The following is an 18911-nucleotide window of genomic DNA, read 5'->3' on the forward strand; positions in this document are numbered from 1 at the left end:
CCCGCATTGGAAGGATAAGCCCATTAATAACATAAGTTGAGATACAGAGCTACGTCTGAAGTGATGCGTTAGTGATTCCATAATGGCAGTTTTTGTTGGGATCAGCACCTGGGGCTCGATACTTGATGAGTGTGCGCCCAATCTTGGGCCCACTGCAGGGTGGCCTGGATCCTGGGGAGCTGAGGCCATTGGATTCCCACCCCCAGTCAGATTCCATGCACATCCCTCGTGCCTTCCGAACAGCATGACCAGAGCTGAGCTGAGGGAAACCTGTGAGATGTCCATTTTCAGCTTGTTACTGAGATTCTTCTTTCCATTTGATCTCAAAGACACGGCCGGACTTCCCTTTCCTCAGTCAAGCCCTTTCCAACCCCAAAAAAGTTTTCTTCCAAAAGGAAGATCACAGCGCAAGCTAATTTGCAGTGGCGCTTTCTCTCATTCTCTGTTTCTTGACAGACATTTCTTTTAGAGAACTGTAAATTCATTAGAAAGGGGAAATTGGAACTCTGTAAGGAGCATTAATCACATGATTAATATTCATGGAATCCGTGGGTGACGGGGAAGTAGGTTTGGACACAGGGAGGGAAAGGCGTCTCTTAGAAGGTGGCTGTTCTTACCATTTGCCTGCTGAACCAGTTCGGCTCCATGCAGATTTTGGAAACAATTCTAGGTTTAATGACAGGGTTGTAAACAACTTGTTTGGTAGGACTCCTTAACCCAGGCCTGAGCAGGACTTTTCCTAGACCATGGTTCCCGAACCTGGTTCCCCGCAGATGTGTTGCATTGCACAACTTTTCTCATGCCCGGCCCACATGGTCATTCTGGCTGAGCATGACGGGTGTTGTGTTCCAACCAGGAAAGTACAGATGTCATAAAATCCTTTCCTACTGTGTTTCATAGCTTGTCAGAAACTTTTTGTTCCTTTTTCTGCTCATTATCCAATCAGATTCTGCAAGCATTCATTTGTGTTTGTGCAAATTCACAGTTTGTTCTCCAGAAAATTCACACATTCCTCCCAAATATTTTCACACTTCAATCTATGGGAGATATACCCATTTTGGAGGTGGAGGCTTTTATTTTTCTTTGATCACTTTTGCAGTCAGTCTGCAAGTAAGTGTGCAACTCGGGAAAAGCCAGTGCACTGCAGAATCCATGTGCCAGGGCTCTTAGAAATCTGAACACCTTTCAGCCTGTCGTGAATTTCTCTGGCATTCATATAGTGACACTTGGATAACGCTGATTGGAAAAGACGATTCTAAGCTTAAGAGAAGAGTGGGAGAACGCAGTCTGAAGGCTGCGTTGTCCTTAATGCACTGTCTCTGAATGGAATACAGAGATGCTTCTCCTCTCCTGCAGTTCCAAAGATCCTCGATCGGCCTGTTTCGTGTTGTCGTCGGTACGCTGGAACAGCAGCAATAATACGGGGAGTCTGTTTTGCAGCAGCCCCCAAAAATTCATTGCAGAGTCTATGGCAAGATAAAGCAGTGTCATTCTCTGCTCAGCCCTGAGTGGCTGCGGAAGTACAGCTCTTTCTTGGATGGGGGAAATCTGAGTTTTAAAAAGGAGCAACGTATTTTTAAAAAACAACCGAGGGTCAGGGAACAAGGGAGTGCAGCAAAGAAGGGAAGTGCAAAGCATTGCACGGTATTCAAGCAGAGACAGCTGAGAGGTTTAGACTGTAGGGGGGCCTCCTTGTGACATTGCCCCCCCCTGTGGAATGAGCGCCTCCAAGAAGTGCACCTGGAGCCTGCTCTCTATCCTTTTCGGTGTCAGGTGAAAACCTGTTTATTTCCCAGTCTTTTAACAGTTAACTTTTTAACTTTGGTTTTCATACTGCATTTTATACTGTACTGCTGCTATAGCTCTGTATTGATTTGGTAGTAATTGCTGTGGCTTTATTGTCTTAGCTTAATCCCCCCCCCCCTTATTTGTGTGTTCATGTGTTTTTAGCTTTTGATCACCACCCAGACAGCCTTGGCTTTTGATCGGTATAAAAATGAAATAAATAAGGCTGCAAAGAGTGGCACATCTTGCCATGCCAGCATGCAGTATGACAGTCACCTCTGCAGGGCCTTCTCCAGCTTCCGTCCTTTGGTGGCTGTGACATCACATCAAGACTGGCTGATTTGCCATCATGGACCCCACATCTCAGATCTTCAGAGCCTGTGTACTGAGAGAAAGGGTTTTGTAAAGCCCATGGATCTCCATTGCTTGCTCAGGACCAAGTCCTCTCACAATACTTGGCAGAATGATAGCTCGCAACAAAAATTCTGCCCCCCCCCCCCCCGCAGCTGGTATGGAGAATGCAGCTCAGCTCAGAGGGAATTCTGCGCAGCGGTGGCCCAGGTTGCAAAAGCAAAAGTCCTGGCACTGTGTCCTTGTGGCTGCAGTTTGCCGCTATGCCACTGCATGCCAGCCTGGTGCATGGGACTGCAATGCCCATCATCTCCAGCCAGTATGGCCAATGCCCAGGGCAGGGAAGGCTGCTGTAGGTGCAGCGATAGGTGTGCCTTCATGCACACCTTCATGAGCTGAGTGTCAGGGGCCGCATTCCTTCTCTTGCACCGCTGTGCAAGTTTTCTTCCTCCGCTTTTGCTGCCAGGAAGCACTTCAATCATCAAGGAAGATCTGAGCCCAGCTTGGCCCATGTGTCTGCTTGGCAGCACCGTCTCCATAGACCTGCTGTCCTTGAGCTCTTCAGTCACTCTACAGAACTGTGCAGGCAAATGGCAAAGAGACATGGCGGGGGGAAGATCAATATGTGGCTAAGGTTTTCTCCTTTTAATTTAAAAGTAGGCTAAGATAAATGCTCTCAGCGTTTCTGTGGTGGGCATGGGAACACAAAACATAGATAGCTGAACCTATCCAAATTGAGTAGCTGCTGGGTTTGTACTTCCACGTGTGCAGAGAGGGATACACATCTGATCACTGATTCTTGGGGTTTTCTTGGCAGAGGAAGCTGAGATTGGCTTTCAGGCCAGTTAATGGCTGCTAGGCCTCCCCTGCTCGTGCAGACGAGGCCCGGCACTTCTGGTGGCGAATCCCCAAGCGGAATATGGAAGGATTGCAGTTGAGCTGCTGGTGCTGGCGAACGGCAATATCTGTTCCCACCAGAACGGCTCCTTGCTGGGGAAAAGGAGGCAGTGCGTCCCACGGGCTGTTCAGAGAGAGGATGAAGGCCACATGTGGCCTGTGCACCATGACCTGTCCCCATAAAATATATAATAATCGATCTGCCTCTTTCTCCATGCCTCTGTGCCATGGTGCCAAGACTATGAAACCTAGACACCTGAAACTTGGCATGCTTCCTAAGGAGACGCAGGCATGTGCTCGGACCCTAGATATGGGTGCCTGGGGCATGCTGGGAGTTGCAGGCCTCTGATCTGCCAGAACTTGCTTAGGATTGTGCCCTTGAATGTATAAATGTGGCTGACGCCTGAGCAATTTCTTCAGCCACTAGGGCGCATAGCACTGCAGTCCATATAGTCTGAAGCTAGGGGAAATGAGTCAGCCAAGTGGCAGAGTTATGGCCTGCTCCCTCCCTTTTACACCGGGGCAGTCCCCCCTCAGAGGAATGGAGTGACCCGACTCCTTCCTCAAGGACTCTAGGTGGACACCAGGACAGGAGCCATGCAAAGGGGGTGCAATCCAACACGCTGGGCCCAATGCACCCTGCTCAGCATAATATTTATGAATGAATGAATGAATGAATGAATGAATGAATGAAAAGCTTTTCTAACCCATCCACCAGTAGTGTCTCGGGATGGCTTACAATAAAAAAATGAATGGAATGAAACAAAACACCACAGCATCCAACAATTTGAGATGATAACACTCCAGTTAAAATCAATCAAACATTAAAATGACGGGAAAATTAAAAGGTTTTCACCCGACACCCAAAAGAATATAATGTCAGCACCAGGCGAACTTCCCTGGGCAGCATATTCCATAGTCTGGTGGCACCGCAGAGAAGGCCCTCCTCCTAATCTCCTTCAAGGAGGGCTCCTGGAGCAGGGCCTCCGCCTCAGATCCCAGGGGACGGGGGGGCACATGGGGGGAGATTGTGATTGAAGCTCTACTAAGGGCTATTCCAGCCATGCGGAGGCAGCCCCCTTTGCTAGTCTATCATATTATTGTGAGTTACGAAGGTGTTTCCCAAAGGGAAGAATGTCTTTCCTCCTGAGTAGGGTGAAACCTGGTCAATCAGAGGGGAAAATGAACACTAATGGGAATTTGGTTGTTGTAGGTACTTTGAATCTGAGTCATATGGAGTTGTCATTATGGGGCTGAGAACTGTGAGTCTCTCTCTCTCTCTGTCTCTCTCTGTCTCTCTCTCTTTCTCAAATGCATCAGGAGATGCAAATCTGTTGGGCTTTGGAGCTGGTTTAAAACATGGTTCTGTTGTCTGCCTGCATATTTGCCTTTGCGCTCAACTTGTGCATTTGCAAGTAAGAAAATAATGGATAACTCACCCTAAATCTCCATTGCTCTCCCTTGCCATACAAACCTTTTTCAATCCATCTTGAATGTCCTGCTTAAGAGTGGGAGAGGATGAAATCATATTCAAGAACCGCTGCTCAGTTACTGCACCTTCCCCCTTAAGTCCTTGTTATCTTTTCCATCTACTAAGAAAGCCATCTGGATTATTCCATCTTCTCATTAGGTTTGGGCAGCAAAGCTCAGATGATTTGGAAGTGGTGCCATAGTTTTTTCGAATGGACTGGCTTCTGGTGACTAAGGCTAGGATTTGATTAGGCACAAGACTTTAATTTAGCATGAGTTTAACTCAGCCTGATTTGGGTGGCTAGATTCTTGTGTTTTTGTATTGTGTTTTGGTAATTGTGTTTTGTAATTTTGTAATTGTGTTTTGTATTGCATCCTAGCACAACCTCACGGATAGCTGGCTATCAGTTCAAACATGCGCCTTTATCAAACACTGAGCTTCTTTTTAAAGTTGGACTGTGGTGAGACAAATTCCAGTCGAAGCAGAAGCAGACGCTGGGTGGTTTATTTTTCTGGAATATGGTGCAGTTAACCTTTGTGAGAACTCAAACCATGAGTGAACATCTGGTGGCTTTGGCTTAATATAATATAATAAGCCCCCCACAAGTATTTGATTCATAACTCTGGTAAGATGGAGCAGCTCTTTCTTCCAGCTTCCAACTGGGCAGCAAAGAAGGGGAGAGGAAAGGCGTGGCAGAGAGAGAGAGAGAAGGCCAACGGCCTGCCTTTTTGCTCCTGCCCTCCCCATTCCTGCATCCAAACACACCTGCTACAGCCATGCGGCTCTTGAAAGACGGCTGCAAGGGAATGCAGCCCTGGAAAGAAGAATAGTTTTGCATCTGCAGAATTAAGCAAAGGAACGGAGCTGGTCTCCTGTACCTTTGAAACTTCCAAACCCTGAGTGCACATCATTTGAGAAGATGGTGTCAAGATTGGCGATACTGGAGTAGCCTTGATGGTCCATATGAGCTGGATTCCAGTTTGCTACCCTGAGTTTGTGATCCGTGCCAGACCAGTCCAGCCCAGTCTAGCATTTCATCTTTTTGCTGTTAAAATTCTTCAGTTGGAAGAAGGTTGAAAGAGACATGGGGGAATGGATTTGACAAACAAGGCGATTTTGCCTGCTTCCTCATTGCCGCTTCCACGTCTCACTGTCCTCATTTGCTCTGCAAATTGAGACACTCTCCTTCTCTCCTCTGGCAATGTGCCAGCTCTCAAGTTTGATGTGCGAGCTCACCAGTGTGGCTCATAAGGTGCATTCAACTCTGCGTTCCCTTTTTCCTTTGAAATCTTTCTGCCTTTGAAAATTAAAATTCCAATGAAACCTTCGAGTGGTTACACAAGTGGCATAGTCCTCTTGTGGATTCCTGTGGTAGGATCACAAAGTGTTGTCCTTCAAATGATTGGCCTCCTCATTATTGAACCATCTCCGTCAGGTCTGCCATTTAATGTCAGATGGCAACTCCCAGAATCCCCCAGTCAGTTAGGGGATTTTGGGCGTTGCCAGGTAACACATTTGAAGAGCAACAGCTTGAGGAAGGCTGGTCCATGTGTCACTTTTCCATAAGCAAAACAAACAGATGCCTCATTGTTTCCTCAATGGACATGCAGACTAAACAGAGAGATGTTTTTTTAGGTTCGAATAGGGTCTCCCTCAGGAAAGCAAGTGCCGCTTTTTAATCCTCATGAGTAGTTTGGCAGTGAGCAGAGTCTTACTCACCTCCAGCCTCTTTTTCTTCACCTGCTACAAGCACTCTTTGGTTTTCCTCCTCTTTGCCTGCTGTGGGGCATTCCTCTGCACCCACTTCTACTGGGGATTCTGGATTTGGTCATCCCAGACCCATCCTCGGCAGGCAAACATCATTGGGTGGAGGCAGCCCAGGGCCGGGGCAAAATACTTCGCTGTCTGAAGCAGAAGAGCAACCAACTCTCACGTCTGTTCACAGCCCAGATGGAAGACCATGGTGCCTACACCCAGTCAGGGCGTTTTGGCACCTGAAAGCCAAAACTTTGTAAATGCAAAATAATTTAATAATGAATCAGATCACTAACAAATTGCTTGCTCTTCCCTGGTGCCCAAACTCTGCTGCCTCAAGGTGGCCATGTGGCCTACTTTATAGAGGACAGGTCTCTAATTGTGGGGCTGTTTTGTCCAAGTCTAGTTTGTATAGAAAGAAGATAAAGATAAGGAAAGAGCTGTAGTGGGCAACTTGTGTCCACCCAGATGGCTTGGACTACAACTCCCATCAACTCCATGCAGCATAGGCGATAGTGAGGGATGATGGGAGTTGCAGTCCTCCAAATGGCTTGACCTGCAAGTTGCCCTGCCTTGGAAGATAGTTAACTATTAATCCGAACTGGACGTTTGAAGAACTTAATCTGCTATGAGCTAACGGTCAAACAGAGAGCTATTTTGGCCGAAGGAGTGAGACAAAAATCTAATATATAAAATAAATAAACTAGTCCATGGGGAAATGTATGCTATCACTATAAAAATATAGTTTATATTTACATCTGAACATGTACATCAGCTTACACCTTTTATGCAATCCTCTGTGTGCTTCCTTTTCTTTTTTTATTTTTCAGTAATGCATTTCCTCCTTTTTGGTGATGCTAGGGTGGCCAGGGGCCCCGCCTTCCAGAAAATGGCTCCCTGTTTGAAGGGATCTTCTGTTTACAGGACTGCCCAGTCCAAGGCCAGTTCAAAGTTGAAGAACCATCAGAAGAGAGGAAGGGATGAACTAGCTGTGGCGAATTACAGGCACCAGATGCTTAGCAAGGCTTGAGACAAGACTGTTTAAACTCTGTGCTTATCGGACTGTAAAGGCAATTCTGGAAATTGAAAATGAGCAAGACCAGTGGACGCTGGCTGGCATCTCTGCCCTCCTACCAGCCTTACTTCAGTTTGCCCTTTTATTGTTCTGGCAGCAGCTACTTACTGGTGCAAGCTGGAAATGAAACCTAATAAAAAGTTAGTCATATTAAGGAGGAGGCGGAGGAGGAGGCCGGGAGTCTTGAACATCCGCAGTGGCCCCCAGGCAGCAGAAGGAGCAGCCCCACAATTTCACGTGGTCACCTGCATCCCACCAGAAGTTGCATGTCCCTTTTAAGTTACAGCAAGAATTTCTAACATTGCACCCTTCTGTATAAATTAGCATATGCATATTTGATACAAATTCCTGATCTTTCTTCTCCTGGAACCCTGCAGAGCCTTCATTGGTTACCGGAAACAATCTTTGTTCTGCTCATATATTCAAGCAACTTGTATCCCACTTTTTCCCTCCCAAGTAGCTTACAAATTATGCCAAGCATAGAAACCATAATCAGTCATTGAAATATATTTGCAACAAGGTAAAAGCAGCAGCAAACACAACCAAAGTGAGCATGCCATAAATTTAAGCGGAATCCGAACAGTACTGGGTTAGACAGACAGATATTCTTGCAGCTTCCTGCGTTGGATGGGAAGAAAGATTGATAATAGTAATTTCTATTCTGCTAGTATTTCTGCTTTCGCCACTGTCTTCAGGATCATTGGGTATTTTTGCTTGCGGCAAGACTCTCCTGTGGTAGGTGCAGAATGTAAGAGCTGTTGCTGATCTTACTTATTTTAAAAGCTTTTATGCTTCTTACTGCTTTCTTTGGGAAGCTTGAAGTCTTACATGCACCTCCCAGGGGATCACCCATCCAGGCAGTGACCGGGCTGAGATCTGCTTAGCTTTAACAAAGCATCAGCCACCCATGCCCTCAGACCACAAAATGCTAGGGAATCTCGTTAAAGCACAGTGCAAGCTATGCTCCAGCTTGACCCTGTGTTTGTAAGATATTTATTTATCTTTTTATTTTTAAAAAACCTAAAGGTAGAGTAGTAAATTTCTGGTCCTGTAAATTATACTTTTGGGATTACAAGACCTACCAAGTTGTCTTTATGTTTGTGTTTCTGTTTCTCCGCAGCAATTCAAGCACAAATGCCCTTGGGGGTTCAGTCTCACCCGTGCAACAAGCATATGCGTGCCTCATTGTGGGATAATAAAACCTGAGTCCAATTTTAAGACAAAACTGGGTGTAATCATAAAAGAAGTAATAATACCTGGGAACAATATAACTTTAGATTGTTTAAGTGTTGGTTGCACATGACTTAGCTTGCCAGTGTGATCCTGTGTGCCATAAAGAACACTCTTTTTCTGGCTAAATCACAACTTGTGACAATTCCACCCCGCACTGTATTTGGCTGTTAGTAGAACTGATATATGTAGTGTCCTGTTCATTCTACGAAATTCAGCATGAGCTGCTCTTGTGCCCAGAAAATACGGTAATATCCCTTGGCGCTTTGACTGTGCAAAGTTGTGTCTGGTGCCTCATGCAGAGGAGAGAGGCTGATTGCAGCCAGAGGACATTTTTGTAAATATCGCACCCATTAAAAACATAAAAGGCAATCTCCCATAGCATCTTGAACAATATGTTCATAAATAAGTTGTTCTATAAGCAGGCCATGTATGATGTGTTTTCATTATACACGGGAGCAAAATGTCAACAGGATTTTGATCTTGGCATTGGCATGCTTGACCTGTTCCCAGCACAGCAGCCCGGAATACCAGCTGCGTGAGAGAGCCGGGGAGGGAGAAGAGGACTTCGCTAGCGTACTTGTTCCTAGACCTGCTTTCCATTAGCAGGTCTGGTGAGCATCATAACTCTGTTCAGCACTAAGAATTCTCTATGTGTGAGAGTATCGTATTTTTGGCTCACAGTTTTCGAAATCTGGTTTCTTCTCTATTTCCGCCTCCCATTTTTCTCTCCTCTCCTTTTGGGTTTAGGTATATCCGTGAAGTCAAGGGATCATATCCCCATAGTGGTGTGAGCTGACAATTAGCAGTAAATGCAGTGATGGGGGACACCCAGGGTGCAGAGCTAATTAACAGCTCTGCGTGAATGAGAGCGCTTTGGATGCAAGCAGGAGTCACAGCTGGAAGATATTACGTGGCAGCCAGGTGGAGCCAGTTTTTTTCTGCATAAAAAGACTAGTGTGTGGCATCGTGTCTGAGATTGGACAGCAGCTTGGGAGACTGACCCAGAAGCCATGAACTCAGCTATAAAATGCACTGGATGAACTTGGGCAAATCACAAACTCTTAGCCAGAGCTACCTCACAGGGTTGTTGTGAGAATAAAATGAACAGGAGAGCCTCAGAAGCCATCTCAGGTTCCCTGCAAGAGGAAGACATATGTGGTATTAAGTTAATGTAATGTAATCATTCCTGGGCTCCAAGATCATCGCAGATGGGGACTGCAGCCAAGAAATTAAAAGATGCTTGCTCCTGGGAAGGAAAGCTATGGCAAATCTAGGCAGCATACTAAAAAGCAGAGACATCACCCTGCCAACAAAAGTGCGTATAGTCAAGGCCATGGTTTTCCCAGTTGCAATGTATGGCTGTGAAAGTTGGACCATAAGGAAGGCTGAGCACTGAAGAATTGAGGCCTTTGAATTGTGGTGCTGGAGGAGACTCCTGCGAGTCCCTTGGACCGCAAGACGATCAAACCGGTCAGTCCTAGAGGAGATCAGCCCTGACTGCTCTTTAGAAGGCCACATACTGAAGATGAAACTCAAATACTTTGGCCACCTAATGAGAAGGAAGGACTCCCTGGAGAAGAGCCTAATGCTGGGAACAATAGATGGCAAAGGAAGAAGGGGACGGCAGAGGATGAGGTGGCTGGATGGAGTCACTGAAGCAGTTGGCTTGAGCATGAGTGGACTCTGGGGGATGGTGGAGGACAGGAAGGCCTGGAGGAGTGTTGCCCATGGGGTGGCAATGGATCAGACACGATTTCACAACTAACAACGTAATCATAATAAAAGCGGCATGCACAGAATGTTCTGTAGTAGTGGTGGTTTCATGCTATTAGAATCCTGGCCTATCTGCTCTGCTGTTTTTTACTTCTGGCTGCCTAGCAGGGGAATTTTTCTATAAATCACTATTTACACCAGTTGTGTTGTTTCGGTTTTGTTCAGTCCGTCTGTTTATAACTCAAGCAAATCTGCCAAGCCCTTTGACTCCTCGATTCAGTCGGCTTTATTCAGCCACTTCCCCTTATAACGTGAGCACTTTTTCTGCGACACCTTCTAAGAAACATGGACCCGTGTCCAAATCATAACTGCAGTTAGCTGCCAGGAGCAGTTGCAGTCAAGTGGGGTTATGCATCTCAATACATTGATATTTGTAGGGCCCCTTTGCTTTTTCTACAGAGATTAGAATCTCCAAAGGGATTGCCGTTTGTAGCTGTGGTTTCTCAGTCCAACAATCACCAACCTCAGGCTGTTCTTAGCATAACTCTCTTTATTGTTCCATCGTGTAAAACAGCCAGTCAAGTCTCTGAGCATGCACAAAGAGGTTTCTTGAACCAAACTTAGCGATTATTTCCCAAAACTTTCCTTATGAACCAGCTTGGGAGCCAACCCTCAGAGCACGCATGACTTTTCCCCACATGCTTCTCACCGCTGCTGCTACCAAGCCACAGGGCCATCTCAGAGAGGAACAGCTGGTCTCCATTTGACGATTCCTCAGCCTCAACAACCCCCCCTTCCTGCACCTCTATATTGCTCCCTTTGAACGAATCACCAGCCCCAGCACTCCCAGCTGAATTCCAGGGCCTCGAGCAAAGTCCTGCTCTTCCATCCCATCGAAATATTGCTCATCTGAATCGGAATCTGAATCAGCAAAAATGGTGTGGCCCGTATGTGGCAGGAATGCTTGCCTGAGCCCATCATCCTGCTCGCTTCCAACAGTTTGGGTTAATGTTGAGACCTGAACTTTTCCGACACATCAAAACAGCCTTGCTCTGCTCGGGTCCTTCCTGATGTGCTGGACCACAGTCTCGACAGCCTCGGACCCATGGCCAGTCAGAGAGGTAGTTACAGCGACAGGGGCTTTTATGGCCTTGGCTGGGAGCCCGGGGTCAGTGTCCCACATAGATTAACTGTGGGAGAAAGAGGAGATTTGGCATAGATCCATATAACAGGTAAACATGCTTAGAGAACGTTGGTTGCCCACTTTATCTTCCATGACTTGATGTGCTTGCAGGAAGTAGCCAGTGGAGAGCAGGGGCGAACACCAGTTTTCCCTGTCACGCTGCTGCTTCCATGCGTGGCCACACGGCCTGCTGAAAAGCTGGCAAGGTCCAGATGAGGTGGCCCAGCCATTGACCGACTTGCAAATTTCTTTCTCACTTCAGCTTGCCATGAATCATGTGCTGCTTGCCGGGGCCCGACTGCAAAGAACTGTTCTGCCTGCAAAGACCCTTCCTTTGTGTTACTGGGAAGTCTCTGTGTTGCCCGCTGCGGCCAGGGGTTCTACATCCAGGATGGTGCTTGTAAAGGTGAATGCTTCCCCCTTCAACGGGGTTCTTCTTTGCTTCTTCTGCAGAGAATTCTGCGAACAGAACTGATGCCTGTCTTTTTATTTCATATTTTAGCAGGAGTTTCCTATATTATGTTTTACAATCCCCCCTTCCTTCTTGTAGGATTCTCATATGGGGGAGCACCTCTTGTAGGTATTGTTGACCTTCTAATCTCTTATTTAACACCACTCCCTCCTATTTCTGACCATGACGCCATCTGTAAAGAAAATGTTAATGATGCAGTGTAGTAAATATCTGGGCATATACAGAGAGCTTCCTTGCTCTCCACAGAGCAACTAATGAAAAGAGAAGCCTTCCCATAAAGTTTGAGGTCTTGGGCACCTCTGCTTAAGCATTTATCCCCATAGAGCAGAGCCAATCAGAGGAAGACTGCCAGGCCGGAAGATCTTCATTTGACCCCCAGGCTCCAGGCTTCCTACTTCTGGTTTGCCCGATTGGCAGAGCAACCCTATAAAGGAGCTTTCCCCAACCTGGCACCCTTCCAGTGTGTTGGACCACGACGCCCAGCATCCCCCAGCCAGCCATAGCATGCATGATCGGGGTAGGTTGGTAAACACCAGTTACACGGTGGGGATCGACTGCTGCCAGAGCAGATCAGTTGCCATATCCTGGATAGACTTATGCCGAAGGAGAGACGGTGACAGAAAATGTAGACGTGTCACCCAGCATATGTGGTCTCGGCATCCTAGCATCCAAGACAGAAGCCATGTGGCACAATCACTGCCCTTTCTGAACAGTTTCTCCCCCCCCCCCCCCGCATTGTTTGCAACCATCTCTCGCCTCCCTCCCCATCTTAGGGGTTAGGAGATCACTGATCGGACATCCTTCCTTGAGAAACCCTTGTTTGACAGATGGTAAACATAATACTATCTGCAAATAAAGGTTTTTATTGGCAAGGATAGACACCACCTCTAGCATAAATATTTTGTACAAAACACTGCTCCTTTTTAAGGGCTACTTCGTTTAAAAGCGCCATCAGATGTTGGGAAATTAGAGGTTTCCCCACTTGAAGAGTGACAATAAAAGATATAAATGAAATTGTTTCAGGCTTCATAAATCCTCTTATTTGTGGAAAACGCAGAGCTTGTCAACAGTTAATTTAGAGAGCGCAGAGAAAATGAGGCACTTGGACAACCCTTCACAGCTGGTCAGATTTTGTCCTCATCATTTACAGATGCTCAGTAAGGGTGCAGTGGACAAGCAAAGGTTATAGTCCTCTACCAAAGCACATGCATTGGTCTGGCAATGCTGCATCTCAGTTTTACAGGCAAAATTCGGCCATCTGGGGTACCAATCCAGCCCTGTGGGACTTCCCAGGAGGCCACAGTGCCATTCCATCACTTCCCCATCTATTTGCCAGGAAGTGAGAGGACCAGATGCCATGATCTTAGTTTTCTTAATGTTGAGTTTCAAGCCAACTTTCGCGCTCTTCTCCTTCACCCGCATCAAGAGGCTCTTTAGTTCCTCTTCAGCCATCAGAGTGGTATCATGTGTATATCTGAGATGGTTGATATTTCTCCTGGCAATCTTAATCTCCAACTTACAGTGACCCTCACACTTTCAGCCCAACGGGCACAGGGAGGGAACCGTTTAAAGAGAAGATGCAGAAAGTAGGAGGACGTGCTTAGCCAGGATTGGGTGACAGATCTCACTGATCAGGAACCTTCAGGGTATGGGGCGGCATAGAAATGGAATTAAATAACTAAATAAATATTTTCAGACACTGTATGAACCAAACTCAGTTATCCATTCAACTTTGTACTTTTCCGAATTTTGGGTTCTTCAGTTAAAACATCCAAACAAAAGATTACAGAAGATAATGTTTATAAATGGGTTATATTTGGAAAAATAACTTGCAAAAAGTATATATATTAGGCAAAAATGCATTATAGTGATGAAATTGCACAAAAATTCTTTTGCAATTTCATGTGAACTTAATTTAAAAAAAAAACCTGAATGAGAAATTTGTTTCAATTCAGTTTTGATCAGGTTTTTTACTCAGTGCAAAATTTCCAGACTGAAATGCATTCTGTGGTACAAGTTCATATATTTCTGAACTTGCACACTGATTGGTGGACCACAAAGAAATGCATTCAACAGCATGCATACAACTGAAAAATGTGTATGAAACAAAATCAAAATCACACGTTTGAACAATGCACACAGACTCACTATAATCGATGGGATAATGCATACATTTCAAATATGCAAGCAATGGATGCATATATACCTTTGGAAAAATAAGCACAGTAATATGCATGTTTTTAAAGTGAAGTTCACTATCTGATACAGACGAGCTTTGATCGCTTGTACATCCTTCCTCAACATTTAGAATGAATTGAATTTAAGAAATTCTCAAAAGCGAATCAGATTTAAGAGTGAAAAAATGAAAAACCAACAGTAACCAAAAGTTGTGCATCCCCGACCATTCCACGATGCTATTTTGCTCAATTACATTGCAGGATATCCGTCATCCGGTTCTCCTTCCCTTTGACAAGTACTAATGGGATTCTCTTTTCTGTTAGCCTGCCATGAGACGTGTGAGACATGCTATCCAGACCGGCCGAGATGTTCCACCTGCGCTTCAGACAGATTTCTGCATGGTGGCCAGTGTATGACAGGATGCCCCGAGGGCCATTATGCTGATCCTTCCCAGAGATGCAGAGGTAGGACAAGTCTTTGCATGGCACCCTCTGCAGCTTGGCCTTGTAGCTACAAAGAGTGTTTAACCCAACCTGGATCAGCTTCCTGTGGCTGGACTTAACCCCCTAGGAAATCCCTGTCTGGACCTCTTTTTCTTTAACCTCCCATCAGTGGCTGGTGATTAGAGGGTATTTAAAGACAATTATAATCAACCTTTAAAGAACTGGCAAACTGGAGTTGTTGCAGAGAGTTGATCGGTGCATTTTGCAGACAGGAGACCTGCTTGCTTGTGAGCAGACAAGAAAAGCCGTAGTATCAGTGGTGCTATTTCAGCGTGGTGCCAAGAGTGCATCCCGGCGGATGTTTTGACAGTAAACAGCCTCCCACTCCCAGCATCTGCCAGTCGGCAGAGAACTGCAAAGGCTCCCTTTTCTGCCTGCACAATACAGCTTAGCTTGCACACTTAGTGTGCAAGCCTTGCCTAGCTCTAAGTAGGCACAGGAAACGCTTCTCATGCTTTCCCCTGAGTAGACCTGAAGTGGTAATAATCACAAGGGGTCCCACTCTGGGGTGGAATGTTGCCCCCCAAACCTTTCCCATCTTGTAGCTCAATCTTCAGGCTGAAAAAGTTCCCCATCGCCGGTTTATGCATTTGCTTTCCTTCAGAAGTGGGCTAGCTGTGGCCCATCAAATATTTTGGACTCCAGCACCCATCAGCCATCACAGCCCCTGATAGGGGATGATAGGATTTATAGTTAGACAGCCCTTCTGATTTTTATACCCCTCTTAACAGCTTACCACATGGATCATACAATAGCTTCCTGCCGTAAAACTGGAAGAACCTGCATGGCTAAAAAGTGTGCTTTGTGTGGGGGTACCATGCATGTTAAGAGCGATTCACTACGTCAGACAGACCCGTCTTTCTGCTTGACTCACTGAATCTGGTGACAGGGAACCTCCAGACTGCTGAATGGAAGAGATATGTTGGAATTTATTGGGCTTTGCTGAGAGCTTTGCATCAAGCAGGTCTTCTGGTGTTTCAGTGCCTGGAGCAAGGATCTGTCTTTTCTTTGCGGGTGCTTGGTGCTCTGATTCAGTCCAGGATTGCATGGCAAGGTCAGGGGTTCAACCAGGATGTTGGGCTGGAGGAAAGCAGGAAGGTGTGCTTAGGAAAGTTTGCAAGAGGGAAATCAGCTCAGAGGAAGAAGATGAAAGGAAACTAGATTCAAGGCCATTTTACAGCTAAACAAAGGGACAGAGGACAATGGAGAGATTCAAAGACCCCAATCAGGTCAGTTTGGGGATGAAGACTGAGCTGAAGAACCCGGAACACTTAATCACCTGCCAACAGCTACTTCTTGCTTCCTTTTTTAGGTTTTCCTGAGGCTGAGGTCAAAGTAAGGTGGGCTTTCATGCCAAGACAGGAGTTACTTTTGGTTGAAGGATCCTTTAGAATGGGCTGTGAGAAGCCAGGTAGCTGGAGGGACTTCCAGTCCTGAACTTGCCTCCCTACCAGAGTCTTTCTGTTTCTCCACCAGCGTGCCACAATTCCTGCAGCAGCTGCGTCGGGCCCCTGTCTACGCAGTGTGCCTCTTGTGCCTTCCCTCTGGCTCTGCACCAGGGCTTTTGCCTGCCTTCCTGTGGAGAGGGCTTTTATCGGGATCACACCGTCTGCAAAGGTAACACAAACTTCCCCTCCCATTGCTGGACAATAAATAAATAAATAACATTTACGTCATATCTCCAAGGAAAGAAAATACCAATTTGCTTAGCTTTTGCATATGGAAATTTATATGTATAGGTACACATTTAGAAATAATAACCACAATAGAAGTACATAGATAAATAGAAATACTGTACATGTATGCATAGTGAAAAAATAGCCCATGTGCCTGCTCATGTTGCTCACCAGGGTACTGACTGTTCATGGGCGACTGCAAGACCCCTGTTGTTCTCCTTCTTTATGGCTGAGCCAGACTGGGACTGGAGAACCCTTCAAACAGAAGGCATCTTCGAATACAGCATAATTCTCTGTCGGGTCTCCAAAACGGAGGACTCTACTTTGTAAACTAGGACACCTGGCCTTCTAACATTCTCAGGAGTAGCCTTTGTATGCTGTTGTATGTATGTTTGTGGAAACTAACCTGGAAGAAATGCTAGAAGAACGAAAATAGAAAAGCCAGGCTAAGTAGAACTCTGTTTCACTGGCCATGTCTTGGCTTTCTCCATTTCTCATTCTTCCTCAGATATATTATTGTTTTTCTGGGGATTTCTCAGTCCATTACTTCTTGTGCAGGTTGCCATTCATCTTGTCGGGAGTGTGTTGGCCCTGAACGTTCACACTGCACACGGTGCTTGAACCCGGAGGAGGCTCTGCAACCAGAAACGGATCTTGAAGAGACCCTAGTGGGTGTCTGCCTAGTCCAGTGCAGAGTCCAGTTCTACCTCAGTAACAACGGGGTATGCGAAGGTGAGCAAAGGATTATAATCAAGGATGCTTGAGATCTTGGCTTCTCTTTGCTTTTGATCACAGTCTTGGTCACAGTTCACAAGTCTAGGATCTGGAGTACTTCAGACCTGTCCGACAGGAGTGGAGAGCTGTCCCTTTGGAAAGGGACTACCTGTTCAATTCAGATCCAAGGCTGCGCTGTTAAAGCAGCAGCTTCTCTAGTGGGCAGCTGCATACAAAATGGGCATAACTATATCTGTATTTGTTATTCTATTATATGCATTTACACCTGCCTTTTTCCTCCAAGAAGCCTAAAGTGGCACGTGTGGTCCTTCTTTCCGTTTTATCCTCACAACAAGCTGGTTTGGCTGAGAGCCAGTGACTTGTTCAAAGTCACGCTACAACCTTCATGGCCGAGTGGGGACTCGAACCTGGATGTCCTGGGTCCCAGTCCAGCGCTCGTGCGGCTACGCCACACTGGCGCTTTCGTGACTCTCCTGTCCATGAAGAGGGTTCCTTTCCTTTCAGCCTGCTTTGTTGGGACAGCCTCACCCGGTGGGAATGGGCAGAACATTATCCAGCCTGTGTCACTTGCACCTGTTTTATCCAGATTTTATTCCCATGTTTGCATTAATCTGTGGCTTGCTGTTTTAATCCTCTCAAAGGAATATTTTAAAGTATACTTCGTTTTGGGGTCAAATGTGTTTATTCTGTCAAAATGCATATTTACGCTGCATTCAGAGAGCAGTGAAGAGTTGGTGAATTGCTAAGGTCTGCTCTGCATTGTAGTCTTGAGAGATGCAGATCATTTCATGTAAGAATGAGAAAGACTGCATCCCTCCAGCATCCATAGATTATTGCCACTCAGACCAACACAGTCCTGGACAAAAATGACAGGCTCCTTATCGCTGTGGCAGACGGAGAACAGCAACCCCACAGTGGCCCTAAACTATTCAGTAAACCCTTACTGAGACCAGCAATTCTGCCTGGTTACAGTTACAGGCTCGCTTCAAAGAAGAGATTCTGCTGACCTGGATGAGTGCCTTCCCACTCCCTGCATCTTGTCTATATAAATTTCCCAGAAATTGTTGACTAGTGAAAGACTATTGTGCTCACTGTATTTGTTCATGTTGACATTTACTGGAGGAAAGTCCTTTGCAAAGGCACTTCTGAGTGCCTCGCTGGACCCCTGGGTCTCCTGGGCGCGATGCTGCAGCAGGTTCCCTCTCACAAGCACCGGTGCAGCGTTTGTATCCAAAGCACGCTCTGCAGCAAGCACATTTGCTTGTTACATAGATTTTAGGGAAATGAGCTGACGAGATCGCCTGGCGGCTGCCGCTCTTTATGCTGGGTTCGATTCAATGTCACTCATGAGCGATTAGCAAGTCAGCAGATCACAGAGCCCTAGAGGTGGAGGGGGTCCATCTAGGGCAGGGCCAAAGGGTTTGCTCCCCGCCTCCAGTCACCAGAGAACTCCCATTGTTTCCCCGAAGGCTGATCGTTTGGTAATTCTCAAGCTTTTACATATTCCCCCACCTCACTTTCCTGCTGGCTCCATGATTCTAAAGGTCCTTGCATAATTACTGGCAAGAGGTGGCATTGTCAGGTGACAATGTAGTGGCGTTTTTGTCCACACCCCTTTTGCCTTCACCCCACACGCACCTGGAATGCAGTCCCAAAGAGCCTCTCTGGAATTGAATTTGGTCCTTACGGAATCATAGAGCAGGAGAGCTGGAAGGGCCCAAGAAGGCCGTTGGCTCCAACCCCTTGCTGAACGCAGAACTCCAGGTTGAACCATCCCTCTGAGAGAGCTGCCCAGCTGCATCATGAATGCCCAAAGTGCTCCTGCAGCCACACTCGAGGGCATGTAGTCCAGCTTGCTCAGATTCCAAGCTAGAGGATACCCCA

The 18911-nt window shown here is 46.3% G+C and overlaps 1 protein-coding gene across 1 annotated transcript in view; it reads left to right on the top strand.

Annotated features, from left to right (window-relative positions):
* The window catches only part of FRAS1 (Fraser extracellular matrix complex subunit 1), a 192974-nt gene that overhangs the window by 33928 nt on the left and 140135 nt on the right, over positions 1-18911 (top strand). Inside the window, exons 12-15 of the mRNA XM_044428485.1 lie at positions 11726-11869; positions 14437-14577; positions 16093-16233; positions 16851-17024. Of these exons, the coding sequence (XP_044284420.1) occupies positions 11726-11869; positions 14437-14577; positions 16093-16233; positions 16851-17024 (600 nt within the window). The remainder of the gene's footprint in view (positions 1-11725; positions 11870-14436; positions 14578-16092; positions 16234-16850; positions 17025-18911) is intronic.

This window comes from Varanus komodoensis, unplaced genomic scaffold (assembly GCF_004798865.1).
Source record: "Varanus komodoensis strain SLA01 unplaced genomic scaffold, ASM479886v1 scaffold2, whole genome shotgun sequence".
NCBI lineage: Eukaryota > Metazoa > Chordata > Lepidosauria > Squamata > Varanidae > Varanus > Varanus komodoensis.